Source organism: Ascaphus truei, chromosome 9 (assembly GCF_040206685.1).
Source record: "Ascaphus truei isolate aAscTru1 chromosome 9, aAscTru1.hap1, whole genome shotgun sequence".
NCBI lineage: Eukaryota > Metazoa > Chordata > Amphibia > Anura > Ascaphidae > Ascaphus > Ascaphus truei.
Window position 1 is genome coordinate 47,568,973 of NC_134491.1, and position 21,116 is coordinate 47,590,088.

General features: G+C 45.1%; 1 protein-coding gene across 10 annotated transcripts in view; it reads left to right on the plus strand.

Annotated features, from left to right (window-relative positions):
* Positions 1 to 21,116, plus strand: part of CEP128 (centrosomal protein 128) — a 137,156-nt gene that overhangs the window by 94,809 nt on the left and 21,231 nt on the right. For all 10 annotated transcript variants that reach the window (XR_012803895.1, XR_012803896.1, XR_012803897.1 and 7 more), the window contains one exon: positions 20,080 to 20,129. Coding sequence is in view for 7 of the 10 variants with exons in the window: in XM_075614640.1 (XP_075470755.1) it covers positions 20,080 to 20,129 (50 nt within the window). In the remaining 3 variants the exon portion in view is untranslated. The remainder of the gene's footprint in view (positions 1 to 20,079; positions 20,130 to 21,116) is intronic.

Here is a 21,116-nt window from a genome sequence, read left to right on the forward strand (position 1 = left end):
CACGGCGTCCTCCGAGTCACTGGGTTCTGAGCCTTCACTTGTCTGGGGGAGTTTTCCCAGCAGGAAGGGGAAAGCAGTTGGCTATCACATCAATCTTGATGTTTAACCCAGCAGTAGCATCTAGGAGCTGCCAAGTTATAGTGTAAGGACGTTAGCCTTTGCCCGCTGTTTTTAAGAAGGCTGTGTTTTGGCGATCATTGCTGTTTGCTTTGTAAACAGACTCATTATCATGAGTTTGTAAGTCCCAGGAGCCGTTGCACTTTCGCAGTGGCATGGATTCTAATAAGAAAGGCCGGCTCCTCTGGGACGATATGTAGGGCAGTGCATGGCTCTTGTTGACAGATATAATGAATGAGACATTCTTGGTGTTACTCGCCGGGTCACTCTCCTCCTTAACCCGTACAATTAGACCTGCTAAAAGCGAGATGGTAAAGAGGATCTGCTTTACTTTGCAGCAAGTGTGTAAACGGCAAGTGTGCAAGCACCGCATGGGAAAGATGTTAAAAACAAAGAGCTCAGTGATTGTTGGCTGTGAAAGGCACAACCCAAGGCTGTTTTTTTGTTATTAAATTCTGTGATTTTTTTCCTGAGTTACATGGTAATCTTTTGCCTCTGCCTCTCCGTTCATAGACCGCGATTATAGTAGCCACAACGGCGCGTGCCCCCGAAACAACAAATTAGTGGAAGTCAATGATGCAAAGTCACCGCACGGCGGATTTTTCAAGCTATAAATCATTTCGGTTTTTTTCCATGCGGCAGCCACGTCATGTGAGCGGCTCAGCCAATGAGGGCGAACCAGCCTTGTGACGGGTCCGCCATGTCTCCCCGCAGCGCAAGTACCATGAACACAAATTGCTCGAGCGGCAGGCGTACGTGACACCGTGCGCTCCATCGTGCGCCCACTATAAACGCGGCCGTAGATGGTGTTGAACTTGCTTTCCTCAAACTTGCATCAGACACCAGTAAGGGAATACCGGGTATACATCAGGGTATTCCCTGATGAAGTAACTGTGTGTTACGAAACTAGTTGGATTGTTGGATTGTTCACCTATCTGACCATACTGTTTGTCAAGTATATTCTTGGCTTGTGCCTCCCGGTCCCCTGCTTCACTGCCTGTCGGTACGGGTGTTTACTATTGCTACCCTGCCTGTCCTGTGTGTTGTTCGCCGTTGCGCTCTCTCCCCCACTCCATGTGAGAAGGAGAGTGTCGTGACGTTATCAGAAGGCGCACCACGGCTCTGAGCGGCGTGCTGTTGGAGCTGCATTGCTGTAGGACTGACGGAGGCTTCTGAGCCCCATAACGGGACTTTTACACGGGACTCTTCACCGGTCCCCAACACCTGGTTACCCTGACTGAAGGTCTCACGGAAGCTGCTGCCTTGGATGTGGTCTGCTGGTATCCAGTGCCTTGCGTCCGTTCCAGTGGAGAGCTGTGATCATTTCTTCCGTGTGGTAACCCCACTAACCCACTGCTTGATATTCATTATATTGATGTACGCAGAAGCTTTAATCTTTTAGTAAAATTATCTTTTAATTGTGCTTCACTATGTGCGTTGTGCGCCCTGTCTTTTTGTTTTTTCTATAGCTCCCCTCATTCGTTTATTCCGAATACTGTTGAACATTTTGGAAACCATGCATTTGACACAGAGACTTGTAAAGTTTTTGGCTCTCGCTGTCCTGACATCCTTCGTTTCACAGTTCGTTTCATGGCGCTGTTGGAAGTTCTCCTCGTTATTCAGCCTAATCTCCGAGCAGGACAATGTGGTCACGGACTGGGCGCTGCCAATGCAAGTGAGGATTTCTGGCACGATGCAGCGAGGATTTGCATGAGAATATAAAAATCCGGGTGTCGTAGGGGAGGGAATGGAAACCTTCGGTTGGCTGACCTTTGTATCTTGATTTGATTGCAGCCTGGCAGTTTGTGGATACATTGTTGCTTTCTGCACACGTGGAAGCTGCGAAAAGTCAGATTGCTATTTTTAAGGTAACAACCAAAACAATAAATGATGCCGGGTTCGTGAGAATTCTGTGTCCTTCATGACCAGGGTATGTAAAAAATAATAATACACCTTTCTAAAGTAGAGAGAGGCTCAGCAATTTAGGCACACAATATTCATATTTTATCATACAAAACTAATTGTAGCCTGTGAGAAAGGGGTTTACTTAACTGCTCCTTTTTCCTGTACCAGGAATGTGTTCACAGTGATTTGTTCTATACAATTTTTTTCGGTTCATTTTAGATCTTGTACGAATGTTTTTTGGGTACGTTGGACTGCACATATTCCATATTTCTGTTCCTCATTTGGGCACACTGTTAGCTGCACCCTGCTTTCTCCAGGCAGTAAAAAAAATTGATTTACAGCAGTCGGAACAGAGCAGATTCACGTGAGCGGACGGTTATACTGTCTGGTTCTGGCACGAGGTGTGAAATCCACGGTGTTGCCAGCTGGGATACACTTTCTTGTTTCCCATGCATCTCCGTGAGCTTCAGCTGTGAGATAGTTTGGCAAGTTTAGATCCCGTCACTCTAATCATTTTTTCCCTGGCCGCTCACAGCGCTCTCCATCCAACCCAGACACCTGTTTTCTATGAACTCTGCTGTTGCTCTCTGAATTCATTAAAGTTACCGAATTTTGATCTGATAGGGTTGGCTTTTGGTCACGGTGGAACCTGGCCAGCTTTCCGGAGTCCACAAGGATGTGAACAGCTGTGTGTGTTAGCTGACCACATCTCTCAGCCAAGCCCAAGCCAAGGGACATGGGATTAGCAAGGCTAGACCTCGAAGACTACACTAAAGAAACATTGAAGGACACACAGCAAATCCTCTTTGCTTTTAGTAAAAGAGAGGCCTTCAAGGAGTTCGAACCATAAATGAAAGCATTCTGGACTTTCCCAGCAAGCCAATGAAGTAACTCCCAAACTACCCAAAGCGTAGTTGGTTGAGGATGGAAGATGATCATGAGTTACGGTACCACATCTCATAGTTTTAAAGCAAGTCGTACGGTCGCGGAACCGACGGATTAACACCGTGGGGGGTCCCGGGGTTCCCCGTCCAGAAGCATGGACAACCGCAGCTCCATCGCAGCAGACACCATCCCCTGCTTGTTCTTCCTCTACGCTGATGACAGTAAATCCAGCTACACCTGTAGTTTTTCCACATGTGTAACTTTTTCATGTGAAAGGGTTAAACTAATGTGTCCAAGTTGTAGCGTGACGAATCCCGAGCCAGATCTTCATTTGTTATCTTATGTTTCTTTAACTTGCGGGAACTCCCCGTTCATGCCAGTCACAGCCAGATGTAGTGATGGGCATGCATTCAATTTCTGCCACATGACTCTGAGCAATGCTGGCTCACTCCAGGCTATGCGTCCCACATGTCTGTGCATCTCTAAATCATTTGCATTGATCTAAAAGGTTCATTTGGCCCGCGTGAGTTTGTTTTTCTCTGTTTTTGTTTTTTTTAAGCGAGATTCTTAAGAGCCAAATCAATTCTTAATTCAAGCAGCAGCCATTAAAACAAAAAAGGTGATTAATCTAGAAAAGTAGCAAGACGTGTCCTGCGATACACATCATAAGCTGCCCGCAGGGGTGTCTGGGGAGAGCTGCGTGGCTCCGCAATGTGCAGGGGACACTGGAAGAGCCACATGTGGACTTGGAGAAGTAAAGTAATAAGTCTCGTTTTTGCCCATTGTTAAACTAGCTACAGACAAAGCGATCCTAAGATAACCCTGAGTATCTTTGTCAGTCTTCCAATCCTCATGCAGTAATCCATCTCTTAACACCAACCAGTGGTTCCGTGTCAAACGCTACATACACTTTGTTATACAGTTGTTCTGGGCAATGATGCAAACTAATAATTCTCCCACCAAATGATTTCCACACTCACATTTTTGTTCCAGAGGTACAGGGAGATTTTGATAAATAAATCACACGGAGCTTGCCAGCGCCCATGGTTCCCTCACTTCTGAAATCTGGGCTTTAACTACAGTACTTTTTCTCCTTTGACTTCTCATCTTCAATATTTGGAAACGGCGATGATACGTTTGCTTTTGCACACTCAACCAATATTTTGTTTTGTGCCGAGGAAGCTGAAATAGAGCACAGAAATGCAGAGTTTGGGGCAACTCTTCCTAGTGACACAAACTGAATTTGATGCATAGACTGGGGAACTTGTACAGGAGATTGGTACAAAGATTGAAAATCCGTCCATTCTAGTTTTTCTGTAATATTACGATGATACATCTCATTATTTGCACCTGCTCTGATGTTTTCTCATAGGCCCCTTATTCTTCTATTTAATTCCTTAACCTCCTTGCTTCCTCTGCTGTCAGATCTCTCTTTCTCTGCCATGTTGCTCATTTATAGCCCACATTCTCTCTGCTTTCTAACCCACGAAGTGTAACTTTCTCTCTCTCGTCTCACTCCATGAAGTCGGTCAGTTCATTGTGGCCAATGGCCAAGTAAATGGATCCATAAGAGATGACATGTTGTTCTGGTCCTTTTTGCCTTTCTACAATAGCAATGACTTCCTCTTCCACAGAGCTTGCTATCCAATGTTTTGTACATTGTTGATCTGGGAGCTAGAGAGAACATAACTGCTCTTTTATACAAGATTTCAAACTCCAGAGGGTATAAGAGTATTTGCGTTTGCATTAAAAGCTGTGCAACAATGATTTACAATAGTTTCCTGAAAGGCAAATTAGATGATAAAGGAATCAATCTAGTGCCCTTAGGAAAGTAAAATAAACGTTTTTTACATATAGTGTAGTGCGCAGAATAACAAAGCTAAATACCAATACACATCTCCGCTCTTTGCAGGTAAAGGTGTCACTCTGTAGAGATCACTCTACAGGTAACGGTCACTGCTCACCTGCAATGTTGTCTTAACCAGAAAATCATGTTTGATTTTTGAATTTGCTAATGTACAGACAGCTTGTTCTGTGTGTGTATTCACGCTTTCATTGCCAGGAGAATGTGCCATGCTGTACACTGCAGACACCATAGCAAAAAACACAAACAGCCCACAGAGGGCTCTTAATTATGCCAGTCTCCGGCTCCTGCATAATTTTGGAAAACACATACCCTTCTGGGAAAGGTCTCATTAACAATATGGGTTTTGGACAAGTCCTATTATTAAACGGCTTGTCCTGGCTTCCAATGGGATCCTCTACGCATTCTGTTGGGCTACACTGCGTGGCAGAGCCTTGTAACTAATAAAATGTCTCAGTCCACACTTCTTTACGTCCATATAACAACACTATTGGGATAGGAACCTTTAAGTCTTGTAAAGCAATCCTATGTACAGTACACAGCTACTTAAACCCTTAGCTGCCAGAGCATTGCTTAACTGCAATGTGGCCTCCTGCTTTACACTGTGTAACACGGATTGTATCATTTGAGGCAGTAAAGAACAGAGTGCATATTTCCTCAAATGGATAGATTTCAAGGCTCAGGCGTCTTTCTTTGCCAGGGAATAAAACACTTTGCTCAAACTTTGCTTTGGGACAATAAACTCCTCAGCACCACAGTTCTATACAAAAACAATAAGCAGTTTATAAGAAGCAGCAAGAGATCAGAAATACAGATGACAGGAGAGGAATGCACAGGGACTTCTGTACATATTGGACCAGAACAGAAGGGCCAGTGACATGGTCCATACTGGGCATGCCGGCCTTTTCCTTGTGAATTCCTCCCATGCTCGCCGATTCCCACCTTCCGCCTTAAAGTCTGAGCAGCTCCTCTCTTGTGAAGCTTGGGAAACAGAGTGCGGAAATAGAGTTAAGATCCTCATCACTCTGCCAGAATTAGGGAGAAAGTGACTGTTGTGCTAAAGGCTTAGTCTTTATTGTGGGAGAAACCATCTCTACGTTACGAAGCAGAGCCAAGACCTCGGGCACCTTTTATATTACATTCAGTTGTGCTGCACCTTGCAGGTCCCTTACAGCTTAGCACCATTTAGTTATTGCCCTAAATGCAAACTCCTTGGGAATTTTGGTAAATTATTTAATCCCCCTGTGAATCTGTCACCATAAATCGTTGGTAAGATGTTCAGGCAGCGATAACGGTAATTATATACGGTGCCGTCCGTGAGGTCAGCGCTGATATCCTCATGCGCACAGGCTGCTGGTGAAGGCAGATTGCTCTAACACTGGCTGATTGTCGCTGTGTGGATGAGGTGGGTTTCCGTGCGTGACATTGTGTAGGTAGTCTCTCCCTAATTCTTCAAATTGTTACTATAAAACCTTGTGCAGTGTAGTAAAATACAGGGACACCTGGGTAATGTAAATATGTTATAAAAATGATCACCTGTTGGTACAGTACAATATGCAACGAGGAAGGAGTTATCATATTTATTAGATAGAGCAGGAGACGCCAACTCCAGTCCTCAAGGGCCACCAACAGGTCAGGTTTTCAGGATATCGCTGCTTGAGCACAGGCGCTGCAGCCGAAGATTGAGCCACCTGTGCTGAAGCAGGGATATCTTTAAAACTTCACCTGTTGGTAGCTTTTAAGGACTGGAGTTGGCCACCCCTGAGTTAGAGGTTTCTGGTATTTGGCATCACCAACAAACATCCCGTCCAGCTACATGTCTGCAAATTCTCTGTATTGTTCCTAAATCCCAGTATGGGGGCTATTGGGGAGATTATTATTTAACTGGTACCCTTTCTCTATTCATAAACTTTGTGGCCTAGCTCAGTGAGTTGCTTTTAAAGGCTCCTGGCAATTCTGGCTTCCTACAGATTGTTAAAGGTGAAGAAAAATCAGAGTTTGGTTATTGGGAGCTAGCCTAATCTTGTCCAAAGTCTGTCTGAATGTGTCCACATGGCACCGAGCCAGGAGATAGTTTGTAACTCTGTCCTATTCCCTTAAAAGTACATGGCAGATTAGATCAGTTGCAGTGTCCTATAATAATCCCTTGCTTGTATTTGAACTATTTGAAGCCACAAAGAAGAACCTGATTTCACCTTTCTCTTCTTTCAAAAAATAAATCTTGAAATGATGATAAAAATGTGCATTTTTTTTTCTTCAAGGGGCTATCAGTGAGTACAGAACATTCTGTGCCAAAACACTTCTAATGCTATTGTGCAAATACTTGGCCTGGATCGGCTCCAGCCCAGCCCAGGTGTACCTGACTCTGACTGATGGGGGACATGGGGCGCCCCTCCTTGTTATGTGCTGCTCTAATCTCTTGGCCTCTAATCTGATTTATCAAAAAAGGACAAAGTCCCCTCCTCCCACTCTGCCTGCTGGAGCTTTGGCATGGTTACACATGTAATAGATGCAGAGGTGCATAGAACGTTACACTATGGGAAAGTGATCTCAGATAGCCGCAACCTCACGACCGTGTCCAGCAGGGAAGGGGTTACCTGGTTCTTTTTAAATGACGAGAGTCGCAAGCAGCTATGGCATCTATTCACAAACCGTCTGTCCTCAACTCCGCTTCTGGCTATACCACACACAACCGTTCTTTACCCAGACGTCCCGTGTGTGTAAATTTGTCACTATCTACCTATGCCCTCTACACTCTCAAGGAAGGGCTTTCTGCATTGTTTTAGCAGAGGTTCTTCACAAAATACTGTAGGAAACCCACTCTGTGTTTTGGGAATAACCTACAGCTCCTCATTTAAGCACGTACATTTGCACGTAATTCAATAGTCAATCAAAGAACTACCCCTATTGCTCTTTATAAGCACTCCCCATATTAATCACTGAAGCAACATCCAAGCAAAGTGCCTTATTACCTGATGTGAAATGTCACTTTCCGTGATAACCTTGTTTTTCCACCTAGAAAGCCCGGTCTGTGAGCTCCACCAATAGATATTTGGAAATGACTTCCTTCTAAGGTTGCCATTGCACTTCTGTCTCCAGCAGTGAAGAGGTTAACACCGCCCCCTTCCATAAATAATATGGAACTTTCCCACGCAAAAAAACACACCTGATTTACTTTTATTTTTGGGACGCATTGTTACATAATCCTCGACAGCATGGGATGCGGCAGTCCTGTTTCGAAGAGATATGTTTTTTTTGGGGGGGGGGGGGGGGGAACGTATGTGTAAGTTGGACCCCATCTGTATACAAAATGAATCCGTGACAGATTTTTTTGCTTTTATCTCAATCAAACACGTATAAATATTTGTATAGAATTTTACCAGTTTGGTTTATAATCCTAGTGTGGATCTTGGCCAGTCTGGGACTTCACTTTTCGCTCCCCTGCTTTGTCTGGGTCACTGTGCCCCTGCATGATGCTGTGACATTAAGGGAAGGACCAGGGGAGGAGGAAACCCCGAGTGACTTTAAATCCTCTTCTTTAGGCTCCTCACAGAAAATACAAATGTTCTTTTTCATTTTGAAGGATGGGAAAAACTGCAGAATGTACGCTTTAAGAATAATAATGCCCTTTTTGTTTATGGAATTCAATTACATTAAGTGGTTAACGTTTTCGTGAACTGATCTGCGCCTTAAATGTTTCTGGCTCTGTCTCTCTGGAAAGCAGTGTCAGGGGGATTGAAAAGACAAGTTAATTATATCCGCGTGAAATATAGCCTCGCAAAAACGGAGAAGGTGCACAACTCACTGCGGGGACGGTTAATTTGCCAATTTATTAACGGCCCAAGCAGTTGTAATCAGTATTTAAAAAAAAAAAACAATATAAATATATATATAATTAGGGGATTTTTCCATCATGCTTTGTGAAAAGTGACTAAGAAGAGCAGTGACCTGTGAAATGCTCCATAAAACAGTATTAGAGCAGTCCAGTATCTGCCACTTTGCAGAAGGAGGAGTAAGTGTAACGATTACTCCATAAGCAATGACAGGGTTAAAAAGGGAAAGCCAGATGTTAATTCTTCCTTAAAGGAAAGTATTGCCGGATATTTCTCTAATTACAAGAAACGTTGTTTCTTCAAAGTTTTTTTTGTACGGTCCCATAGCTGAACCACTCCACCACGCCTCATTAAACTGCTTGGAAACTGAATTAAACACGTGCTGTGATTACTGTTACATTTTAACTTGTGTTCTTTGCATCTGTCTGTGTCGACCACAGAGATTTGCGCTGTGAATATCACATCCGGGAGCATTTACGGACAGGACTATAGAGTCCCAATCGAGACCGGCGGGCCTCTCGGACATTCCTGATATGTGAAGGTGGTTAGATGCAGAGTCAGATTTTTCCTTCTGTCTCTTTTGGTCTCTGCCTGTTGTACTTTCGTCTTCGTAAACTTTACTGTCTTTTACAATTGTTGCGTTCCAAACACTTTGATCATTGGTAGCATTCTCCCAGTCTTTTGGATTAATGTCCTAGGCCATCATCTTGCAGGAAACTTTATAAAGCAGATTGGCAGGCCCGGTGGCTTTTTACCTGTAGGGAGCTGTCCATACAGAAGAATACAGCCATTATCCATTCCGCCATGGAAGATGTTGTTGACTGAGGGATGATTTACTTGGAATACTAGTCTCTTCCAAGACCTCTGCGTTCAGAACTTTGTCTTGCCAAGTGATTCCAAGGATACAATATGGGCTACTGCATATGGAAGCTGTTTCATGACTAGAGTACAGTATGTTTAGCATTCACTGCTGCAGAAGAGAGTGCTGATGACACAGGCCTGATGTTTGTCATTCGATACAGTACTCTTTGTATAATTTACTCATGATGGTTGTTGCGTTCCCAATGCGGATGTTTATTTCCACTTCTAAACCCATTTTGTCACAGTTGAGCCCTGGTAAGTGTTCACATCTAATACAGTGTGACTAGTGGTGTTTTTATTACCCTGTGCCGTGACATTTGTTTCCTTAAGGCCTTTGCTAAGACCCAACTTGGGCAAATGAAAAAAGACTGGCGGTGTGAGCTATGAAAGTTGCATAATCTGCAAATAGCAGTTCGCTAAACAAACCCGAGCGCACTTTGACTTTCTATTTAAGGCATGCAAGATTAAATAATTTTCCACCTGTGTAGGAAGACTCCTTCAGCAGAAGAATCAAAAGCATATGCTAGAACAGTGTTTTTCACAGGGGTTTCCCGGGCATCCCTAAAGGGTTCCCTGCAATGTCTAGATCATTAGCAAATGGTGCCAAATACAGAAGAATTTACAATGCATCTGATCTCAAACACGCTATTAGAGAGGGTTGGGGTTCCTTACAATGCATCTGATCTCAGACATGCTATTAGAGAGGGTTGGGGTTCCTTACAATGCATCTGATCTCAGACGCGCTATTAGAGAGGGTTGGGGTTTCTTACAATGCATCTGATCTCAGACGCGCTATTAGAGAGGGTTGGGGTTCCTTACAATGCATCTGATCTCAGACGCACTATTAGAGAGGGTTGGGGTTCCTTACAATGCATCTGATCTCAGACACGCTATTAGAGAGGGTTGGGGTTCTTCAGAATTTCACAATATAATTGTAGGATTCCATATCCAAAAAATAATTGGAAAACGCTGTGCTAGAAAGAGGGAAAAGAAGATTCCAAACAATGTCAGGGGTAAGAACACAACCCTACTTGACTCTGCTTTGAATTTGAGTCCTGAGATGTTGAGCCCCCACAGTTGACGTTACCATGCATAGAAACATAGAATGTGTTGGCAGATAAGAACCTCTTGGCCCCCGTGTCTGCCCATGTCCCGATCTGCTGTAAATTCTCACACCCCATTTGATCTTTGGATTTCTTTCATATTCTGCAACATGGAAAAATCATGAAACTAACTATACGAAGAAGACTAGATGGACATCCGATCTTTTCCAGTAGTTTGAATAGACTTTTTCTGCTGACAAAATCAAAAGTCTTGGTTAGATTTATGAAAGAAGTGTAATGAATTTACTTGATTTGAAGACGCCATACCCGTGGTGGATCTACAGGCCCAGAGTACAGCAAAGGCAGAAAAAGCCTTTCTGACTGTTCTAATATTGGATATACCACGATAATACAGACGTTCCATAGAGTACTTGATGGAATCGCATCTTTACTAGTGACTTTCTCACTGGCGAGGGTGTCCGTGGTCTTACCGAGCTCCTCAACAGCTGGAATGTCATTCATTTGTTGCATGATAGCTGAGCTTGGGGTGGAACTGAACTGTTTCAGTGACCTCCTTTTTGGTAGAACCCAAGGTAGTGCTCGATCCATCATTCCATGAGCTTGCTCTTGTTGGTGATCATCTCCCTGGTAGATGATGTTAAAGTTGTTTTCTTTAGAGAAAATGTCTCTGTTTCCTGTGCGAGATGCAGATTATATTTGTGCATAACTTCAAAGAGTAGTGGTTAACACGGTGTCTTGAGGTCTTTTGGAGTTTACATTTTTCTTTACCCAGTTTATATAACGTTTGATCTGTGGGGTTCTCGTACTGAATGAGCGCAGTTTGTTTTGCCACGGCAAATAGTGTTATTTCATGTAAGTACACTATACCTCAAAACAGTCTTTGGTTTTTATTGCAAACTTTGAGCTAGAAGTACAGGTGTTATTCATCAATATTTTCAGACTGTGCCATTTTTCTTCCACAGTCTTGCATAAGGGTAGCTCAGCAAAGGACTCCTCTAAAGCCTTCACACACACAGACAAGCTTTCTCATGATCAAATGTACAACTTGCGTTAACCATTGGAAGAGTTTTCATTCCAGGGGTTTTTGGCGACTAATTGTACCCTGTGTTCTTTGTTCTTGGGCTTTCCTAGGTCAAAAAAGTCTAGTTTTTTTTTCTTCTCTCAGAGCCAGCTGATGCTATGCGTGTCTCTTGTAATGCTGAGATATTGATGTTCAGCTCTAGATAAATTACTGCGGTCCTGTGAGCATCTGAGATGTTTGAGATTGTCTGTCTGCCCGGCCACTGCACACAGTCCTTATGTTTCGTGTTCCTATTAAAAGCCTTGATTTCTTTCTTTAGTTTGCCTGGTGTGGTGTCATAGCCTGCTCTTTGAGTTTTGCTCTAAGCCCGGGCACCCATTAAGGCCGGCAGACTGTCACGGATAACCGCCTTATTTGCCGGGGTTGGTACCTGATCAGTATGGTTACAATGACCTCTCCCACTGTTGAAGATAACCAGCGGCGTCCATTTTTCACGCCATTTGAGGTGAACGTCTAACCCGTAACTGCTATCTGCCATGTTGTATCTTCGCCTAATAATTAAGCCAAAGTGTCCTTTCCACAGCACATAAAGCCTGGACAATAGATCTAGTGGTAATGCGTCCGAATTCCCCTTTCATTCTCACTGATTGAGCCAAAATGAAAGGCATGTGCCAGTACATTTGGAAACCAGCTTGGCTGCAGGCACTGCCGCAACATTGGAGATTTTTCTGTTTTCCGCTTATCGAGCCCCCTGCCCCTGGACTGACTGCCAACCAATGCTAGAGAGCTCACTTTCTTCTATCAGGGCAAAGCCTTTTGACAGCATTTCCTGTGCCAGGAGGAAGACTAGTACCCTCCACCCAAAGTTATTGGCACCCTAGAGGTAGCCAGTTTACTTAGCCATTGACCACTGCATGTAGTACCGTGTACAGTCCTAATGGTAGTAGGTAGTTTGCAGTGGCACTGTTCTCACAATGACGGTGTTAGTAAATTTAGTTCCAAATGGCTTTTTTTATTTTTCCTGCTAATTTTAAATGTAACGCAATATCTTGCAGCAACTACAGTAAAGTAGTCCCCTTTTCTAAGCCTAGCTTGGTTGCTGGCATCTACCGCCCCCCTAAAGCCCCTCTACAGTCCCTGACTGATATCACCCAGTTTCTTGGCTCCATTTCCTCTCTGAATGAGAAGAGTGAGCTGCTAGTTCTTGGGGATTTCAACTACAATTTGCTCGACCCTAAAAACCACGAAATCCAGATACAACTAAAGTCACTTAACCCAACGCAACTCATTTCCCAACCCACACGGACAAACCTGAAATCTCACAACCATTCCTTGTTAGACTGAATTCTCTCCTCAAATCCCAGCAGAATCCAATCCTCTGGTATCCTTCCTGACATTTTCAGTGACCATTCAATAGTGTGCTGTGTAAGGAAAATGAAATCACATTGTTCTCTGTAATATGTATATTGTTTATGGAAAAAATATGGTAAATTGTGTGTATTTTGTTTCCCCTGAATATCTCAACTCCTCAACAAGAATCCCATGTATGAGATGCCATATAATTGCATAGGGTTCGGAGTACCTTCCCCTTGTGAGCTAATAATAACAATAACATGACTTGTTAAGAGGAATATTGCTGTGAACACATTGTTTCATGACTTGGTGCATTAACCTCGAGTTCCGGTAAGTACTACAATGTGTTCCTTGAACGGAAAGGGGTTAATGGAAGCCTCTGTCATCCTTCCTGTGTTGCTCTTCACTTTGGCAAATCCGGGAAGTGCATCTATAAATAGGCCTAATAAGCACAAGCGTGACCTCAGCTTATTTAAAGTTTTGACGGGCTGAGGACACGGCTCACGTGAACGTTTTACAAGCTTTCGACCCGACTTGACATGAATCAAAGGATTCGGAGTTTTACAGGCGACTGATGATTCACTTGTTACTAAGCGCCTCCTGAATCTCTTTCCTTTGGCCAAATGCCCCGTCTCCGTCCCAGTTTGAGCCGGCCATGGCTGGCTGCTCTTTTACTATCACCTGTGTGGGATTAGGAATAGGACGATAGCGGTGCAAGCTAGACTTAACCTTTTCAATGCTGAAGAGGTTAAATGGGGTGCAGGTAGCACCTGCTGTAATAATTTAGAGAAACAATGTTTTTCAACAGGGCTTCCCCGGGCGTCCCTAAAGGGCTCTGTGCAATTTTAAGGTCCTTTTAAAAATTGTACCAAAAACAGAAGCGTTTACAATGCATCTGGTCTCAGACGCGCTATTAGAGAGGGTTGGGGTTCCTTACAATGCATCTGGTCTCAGACGCGCTATTAGAGAGGGTTGGGGTTCCTTACAATGCATCTGGTCTCAGACGCGCTATTAGAGAGGGTTGGGGTTCCTTACAATGCATCTGATCTCAGAAACGCTATTAGAGAGGGTTGGGGTTCCTTACAATGCATCTGATCTCAGACGCGCTATTAGAGAGGGTTGGGGTTACTTACAATGCATCTGATCTCAGACACGCTATTGGAGAGGGTTGGGGTTCCTTACAATGCATCTGATCTCGGATTTGTTATTAGAGAGGGTTGGGGTTCCTTACAATGCATCTGATCTCGGACGTGTTATTAGAGAGGGTTGGGGATCTGCAGAATGTCACAGTATCATTATTGGGTTTCTTAACCAAAAAAAGGTTGAAACTCACTTGCAGTTGACTTTCCATTATCCTTATAGTAGACAGACACCTGCATTTGTTGGCTCCTTTGAACTTGAAAAAAACAGAATTTGATGGTCGATAAGATCCTATAATTTATATTATAAATTTATATATTATAAAAATTCAGACTCCATTTAACCCTCGGCTTTCCCTCATATTTATTATAGTCTTAGGCCAGGGGCGCGCAACGTGTTTTTTTTTTTTTTTTGCTGTGCCCCCCCTGTGCCGCTCCAGAACTCGCGCCCCTCCCCAGTGACCTGGCGTCAAATGACGCAGAGGGGTGACCCTGCAGCGTCTTTAGGCGCCACGTTTTCATGGCGGCGTGACCAGAAGCCGGCTGAATGCCGGTAAGTTGAAGTTGCAGAGACATCGCGCGTTCCCCAGGGATTTCATTTAAATGCCTCTGGGAAGAGTGCAGGGCCTCTGCAACTGCCCGCACCCCCACCTCTCCCCCCAGAAAAATCCCGTGCCCCCCAGTTTGCGCACCACTGCCTTTGGCCTATCCCAAGTCATTTTGAATTCTCGTATTGGTTTAGGTCCCTTAAATCCTGCTGCAACGCTGCCTCCATTACTCGTTCAGCGAAGAAGTACCCACCAGTTATTCTAGCATGTCCTTGGATCTGTGAATTCTCCGTCCATCTGTTCTTCTTTACAATATCCTCCTCTCTCTCCTTCCTTTTGGTGTGCACACATTCAAATCCTTTAGTCAATGAAAAGATTTCTCTGGAAATACTGCTTTTGTAATCTTCCTCCCAGGAGGAACACTTCAGATAAGTAGTCCTTGTGATTTCACACCAGGAGGAGTATCCAACATGAGGATTACATGTAACGCACTGTTATATGCATCACGGCAACTTTACATCTCTTCGCTTCAATGTATCAAGGTGTGTCCCTCCTTTTTGTTCCGCCTGCGCCAGTTTGACGCGTTTCCATTGGAGTTAAGTAGCGTTGTCATTTCCCCCTCTCGTCTCTGCCAGGCTGGAGTTGGTGTTAACCTCCCTGGTTGGCGATCTGCGCCCAAGATAGAAGCTTGAAGCGTTTCTTTGCGCCGACACGTAGACCAACAGCTGTTTTACTTTTCCAGCTACAGAACCTGGCCCTGACCATAATGACGTTCAATTATTCCAATGCATTGTGTTCAGCAGCGCTGCCCCCTTCCTTGCATGACCTACCTGAGCTTATTAATGAGAGTTTTACTCTTAAATTACTCTCCATCGTCAAAAGAAACAGGATAAAAAAAATAAAATGCAACTACTTGTCGGAAAGCCAAAACAATTTCAGTTCTGTGTGCTTTATTTTTATTACATCTTCCTTCCCTTCTTAACTTTCCGTTTCACGGCTACAGACTTTCTACATGGTTTTAAATGGACAGATACGCATCACATATTGACAGCGTGTTTATTCAGTCTGCTTGGTTCATAGACTGCAGTATGATTGTGTGAATGACGGCAGTGTAGAGAAAGGGCAGGACAGGGGGTTGGGGCTTACAGCATTATGATTTGAGTGGCAGAGCCATGCTGTGTTGGTGGCACTGCCCACTAAACGGTTTTCATGGTGGCAAGAGCAGGTCAGGAATATACTCCGGCTTAGCTGTTGCTGCTAGGTGTCGGCAACAATACCCAGGACCCATGGTCATATGGACGAGCTATCATAACAAGGTCTGCTTTGTATCCGTCTAATAAAATAAAAGCACAATGTGCTGATCAGACGCATTCTTTATTCCTCACTTTTTTTTGTTGTTGTAAATCTCCAGGGCTGTGTTACTCCCCCTCTAACTAAACCTGCAGTCACCCGGTGTCCAGAGTATGACCTGAGCGTAGCCGCTGCAGCAATAGCATCTCGCCGCCTCCTGTAATAACAGCTGTGCTTCTATTTCTCTTCCTTGTCAGATTTCCTAATAATTATTATGATAATATATTGTGTTTTTATAGCACTTTGCAACTCCAAGCACTTTATGGTTTGACTTCAGACTGTTATATTGTATGCTACAGTTAGACATCAGTTGCATTGATGCAGCTTCCTCTGGGGCGGAATCCTGGCAACTTCCAATGGAGAGGCCGATACTCCAGGACAAGGATAATGAAGCTGGAAGTTGAGAGGATAGTAGATGCATAGAACCACCTCCCACCGGAGGTAGGAACATACTGTGTAGAGGGGAAGTGATTAAAAAATGCTTGCTCAAGACGCAAGGAAAGTTTAAAGGACAAAGATCAAACTGGGTTTACGATGGGACAAATTTTCCTTATCTGCCATTGATTTCTGTTTTTCTCTAGAGATGCGAGTGAGTACGTCCCTTTTCTGCATCCATTCATATAATTGGCTTTCCACTTGGCATGCACATGGCGTGCGCACAAAGCCGCACAGCTATGGCGTCCTGCAGAATAAATCATGGAGTACAAAGAGCAATTTAATGGTTATAATGGCAATAAATAATGGTCCACAAAAACTGACCTTTCCAACCTAAACACATTAATTCCATCCCAGTGGTATCAATGGGCAGATATTGTGCTGACAATGCACCATTTGGATTCTTGCAGTGTGAAGGTGGGGGCTCTGTGGGGAGGTGTGTGTTGGCAAGGAAGTCCAAACCAAACAGAAAGCCGCGCTTTGGTTTAATTTCCTGCTACTCTCTCACCACCTGTATAAACTTTCCCGCGGTTAATCCAAAAGATTTTCAGCGTTACCCTTGAAGTCGCAGCTTCCTCCATTCAAAGGGGCCTCAGCAGCCAAATGCAGGGTTTACATTCCCCTGGCTGCCAGCGATAACCGAGCTGTGTGAGAATAATATGGGCACAGGGTCACACATGGAAATAGACGCAGGATTCCCAGACACAGGGCGCGTCTCCAAATCAGGACTCTTCGCAGAGCAGATTTCCAGGGCCTACCTGTTAAAAAGATTTGGATGGGTCACTGCTTTGGCTTACAGCACAGTCATTTCAAACTCTCACTTTCTGAAGCAGAAAAGGCTTTTTGGATGCTATTTCCCTTCAAGTTAACATTAACCCTCCAAACCGCTGTATCCAGCGGCACTACTTAACAGCTGATCTCCCATATAATCTCCCCCTAATATTCAGATGGATTTTCCTAGTGGTCAGCAGTGTCAAGACCCAAAGAATATCAACAGACAGGAAACAAAATGAAAAAAAAAAAAAAAAATTCCACCCAAAAATAACAACGTGGACGCAGAATATGTTCATTTCAACAACACATTGTCAGTCAGAAGCTACTTGTCAGTCAGAAGGTTCATAATGTGGACAAACACCTGGCTGGTTCCGGTTCATCTTTTATTGAACCACGAACATCGTAATGCCACCCATTTGTTGCATGAAGTCATGTAGTACAGTAACTCCATTAACCATTTGTCTACCAGCATATTTGGCTCGAAATTGGAACCTCTGTCCCGTGCCAAGATAAAAACCCACAAGTACTCATCTTCTCCTCCATCTATACTGAACAATCGTCACTTACCTTCATGCCTCCTACATGCTCACGCTTCTTTTTTTTTTTTTTTTGGAGAACTCTTTCAAAACAAATAAGTGGTATGGTAGGGAGGCATACAGCCGAAAACGTCTCCTATGTATTCAAAACTGCTTTGTGGCCTGCAGTTAACCTTGTTTGTTTTTTATATTTCAAGTAGTTCTACGTTCTAGTAATCACATTGATCTTTGAGAGGTTTGGATTCATTGACGGTTGTGATAAATTGGTAAGAACAGGCGTTCTTCATAAATTATAGTGTGCAGAGCTTTGCAAACCTCGCGCGTCTCTTCACGTGTAATTTAATTGTTGCAAACATTATAAAGCCGAGGGAGCTATTGATACATTTCTATTTTTTTGGGGGGGTGGGGGGGGGCTTCAGCAGTTTTGCTGGCAGCCATTTTCTTTGGCTATTTTATTCTTTCTTGGGGACCCTGATTTCCAATGCTGGTTTTTCGGGCGTGGAAAACGCTCCAAAAATGCTCACAGAACGGGGTCCAAAACGAGAGGACAGGGTCAGCAGTTTCAGAGACAGAGAGAGAAAGTCTATTTCAGCAGCACAGATTGCTAATTTTAAAGGCCGGTTACCCCCCAATTTAATGTTTTCTGGGTAAAGTAATAACTGTGTTTAATTCTGTACATCAAGTAAGGTCTCAAAGAATCCAGTAAAATCATTGTGAGTAACGAACCTCCCGGCGTTCCTCTGTGTGCTGCCATGTTCTCCACTGACCAACTGTCACCACCTGTCGTTTATTGTTCTGTCTGTGACGAGACCATTTGGTAACAGGATGTTTTTGTTTTAGACGGAGGTTCTGAGGTTGGGCTGTATAACAAGTTAGAATTATTTATGATCGTGTAGTTACATTGTGTCTTCCTGTTATCTGGCGACAGTCGAACGTTATGTGAAATGACATCGATGTCTTCGCTACCTGGCCAATTTAAGGCAACATAGCCGGGTACGCCAGACCAGCAACGGGTGACTCCAGCCCCGAGGAATGTATTATGTTCTAAGGCAGAGGAAACTTCAGCAGTAAAAGTTCTCAGACTTTCCTCTGCAGCCAATGGGAAGGTGAACCCACAGTGCCTGTATCTGGCCGATGTGCCGAGCATTCCTCACTCGGAAGATAAACCGTTCTGCGCTCCGTATCTTGCTGTGACACTTGTGCCAACCCTTGCAGTTTGTGCACTTATTATTTTCATGACAGTCATTCCGTATCTCCCCCGTTTCCTGCGCTCCCAGCTACAGCAGCACAAACTCATTTCACTGGAGCCAATTTAATGCAGATAAATCTCACTCAACAGCAGAAATAGGAAAGAAAATGTCCCTAAAACAGGACGCAGATTAGGCCTGGATGGTGACATCACAGAGGGGTCCGGCGGGGTGTGTGTGTGGGGGGAGGGGGGGGTCTGGGAACGCAGGGTTTTTATTGTGTTGGGTAAAATCTTCAAGGGGAAAAAAAAATCTTTTAAGTCTTTTAAATTCTTCTTCGCCTCTGCTGTGTCTGAGGGTCTGTAATGCATGGCTGGGGTTCTCAGGCATTGAAGGGGATTATCTGTTCAGGAAAGGGGAAATATATTCACCTCTTTTGTATTAGGGAGAGCTGCGAACCCCCAGCAGGGGAACTCGTGGTACACAAGTTTTATATATGTATTCTGTTTATGCTTTGCCCAGTGATTGTCTTCTCTTTTTTTTGTGTTGTACTCCTGTTTTCACATGCGGCACCTGTATATACTTGTATATTTCCGATTTTCTCTTGCATATGTAAAATGAAGGGAGTTACAATGGTGAAAACGCAGCTGATGGGGCGAGTGTTTTGATGCCCTGTGCTCAGGCAGGTTGTAATACACAGCACGGTGACGTGCAAAAACCGGGACTTTACTCACATATAAACATGTTTACACAATCATCCATAATATGGCAGATAGAGGGCGGTTTACTGCATGGTAACGTGTGATTGGTTGGAGCTTTCATGCTGCACAAAACAGAACGCGGCTCAGAAGAATCGTCTTCCATCCCTCCGCACAAAAATAAAAGGGACTCTCCAATGAATAGTCTGTTACACAAGTGGAATATGCAGTTAGGGGCCCTTTGCTTTCATGTTTCACTCCGGCCCTCTGATGTTCCTTTGCTTTGTTGTAGTTTGTTGCGATTTCTCTGCTGGCGGTCCGTGGAATGTTGAGAGCTGTGTTATTATCAGCATCCTCCCGTGGGTAAAGCAATGAGCGTTGGAGTATACTGATCACGTTACTACTCCATGTATCATTTTGTAACACACTTGCTGTGTGTGTACGCGTGTTAACATTACTTGCATATGTAAGCGCATTGAGCTAATGTTTGATGTGTTTTTCGTCTGCAGATTTTCTGGAGAAGAGCCGCAGGCGGGATGAAGAGATGTGGCTGCTACAGGTGAGTGATGTTCCTTTCACCACGGTCTCCCCGAGAACATGGAGTCGGTGCCTGCTGTCGCTGGGCTGCCCTCTTGCTGGCCTGCCATTCCTGCTGAGCTGCCCTCTCGCTGGGCGCTGGGCCGCCAGTCTTACTTGGCCGCTCTCACTGGGCCACCCTCTTTCTCGGCCGCGCCCTTGCTGGCATGCCAGTCCTGCTCAGCTGCGCTCTCGCTGGGTCGTGCGCTAGCTTGGTTGCGCTGTTTCTGGGTCACCCTCTCGCTGGGCCGCCAGTCCTACTAGGCCATCCTCTCGCTGGGCCGCGCTCTCGCTTACCCACCAGTCCTGCAGGGCCACGCTGTTGCTGGACCGCCAGTCCTGCTGGGCTGCCCTCTCGCTGACCTGCCAGTCTTGCTGGGCTGCCCTCTTGCTGGGCCGCCAGTCCTACTAGGCCATCCTCTCGCTGTTCCGCGCTCTCGCTTACCCACCAGTCCTGCTGGGCCGCGCTGTTGCTGGACCGCCAGTCCTGCTGAGCTGCCCTCTCGCTGACCTGCCAGTCCTGCTGGGCTGCCCTCCCGCTGACCTGCCAGTCTTGCTGGGCTGCCCTCTGACTGACCCGCCAGTCCTGCTAGGCTGCACTCTTGCTGACCCGCCAGTCCTGCTGAGCTGCCCTCTCGCTGGGCCACCGGTCCTGCTGGACTGCCCTCTTCCTGACCTGCCAGTCCTGCTGCGATGCCCTCTCCCTGACCTGAAGAGTCCTGCTGCGATGCCCTCTCCCTGACCTGCCAGTCCTGCTGAGCTGTGCTCTTGCTGGACCGCCAAACCTGCTGGGCCGCACTCTCGCTGGGCCGCCAGTCCTGATGAGCTGTGCTCTTGCTGGGCCGCCAGTCCTGCTGAGCTGCGCTCTCGCTGGGCCGCCTGTCCTGCTGGACTGCCCTCTCCCTTACCTGCCAGTCCTGCTGCGATGCCCTCTCCCCGATTTGCCAGTCCTGCTGCGATGCCCTCTCCG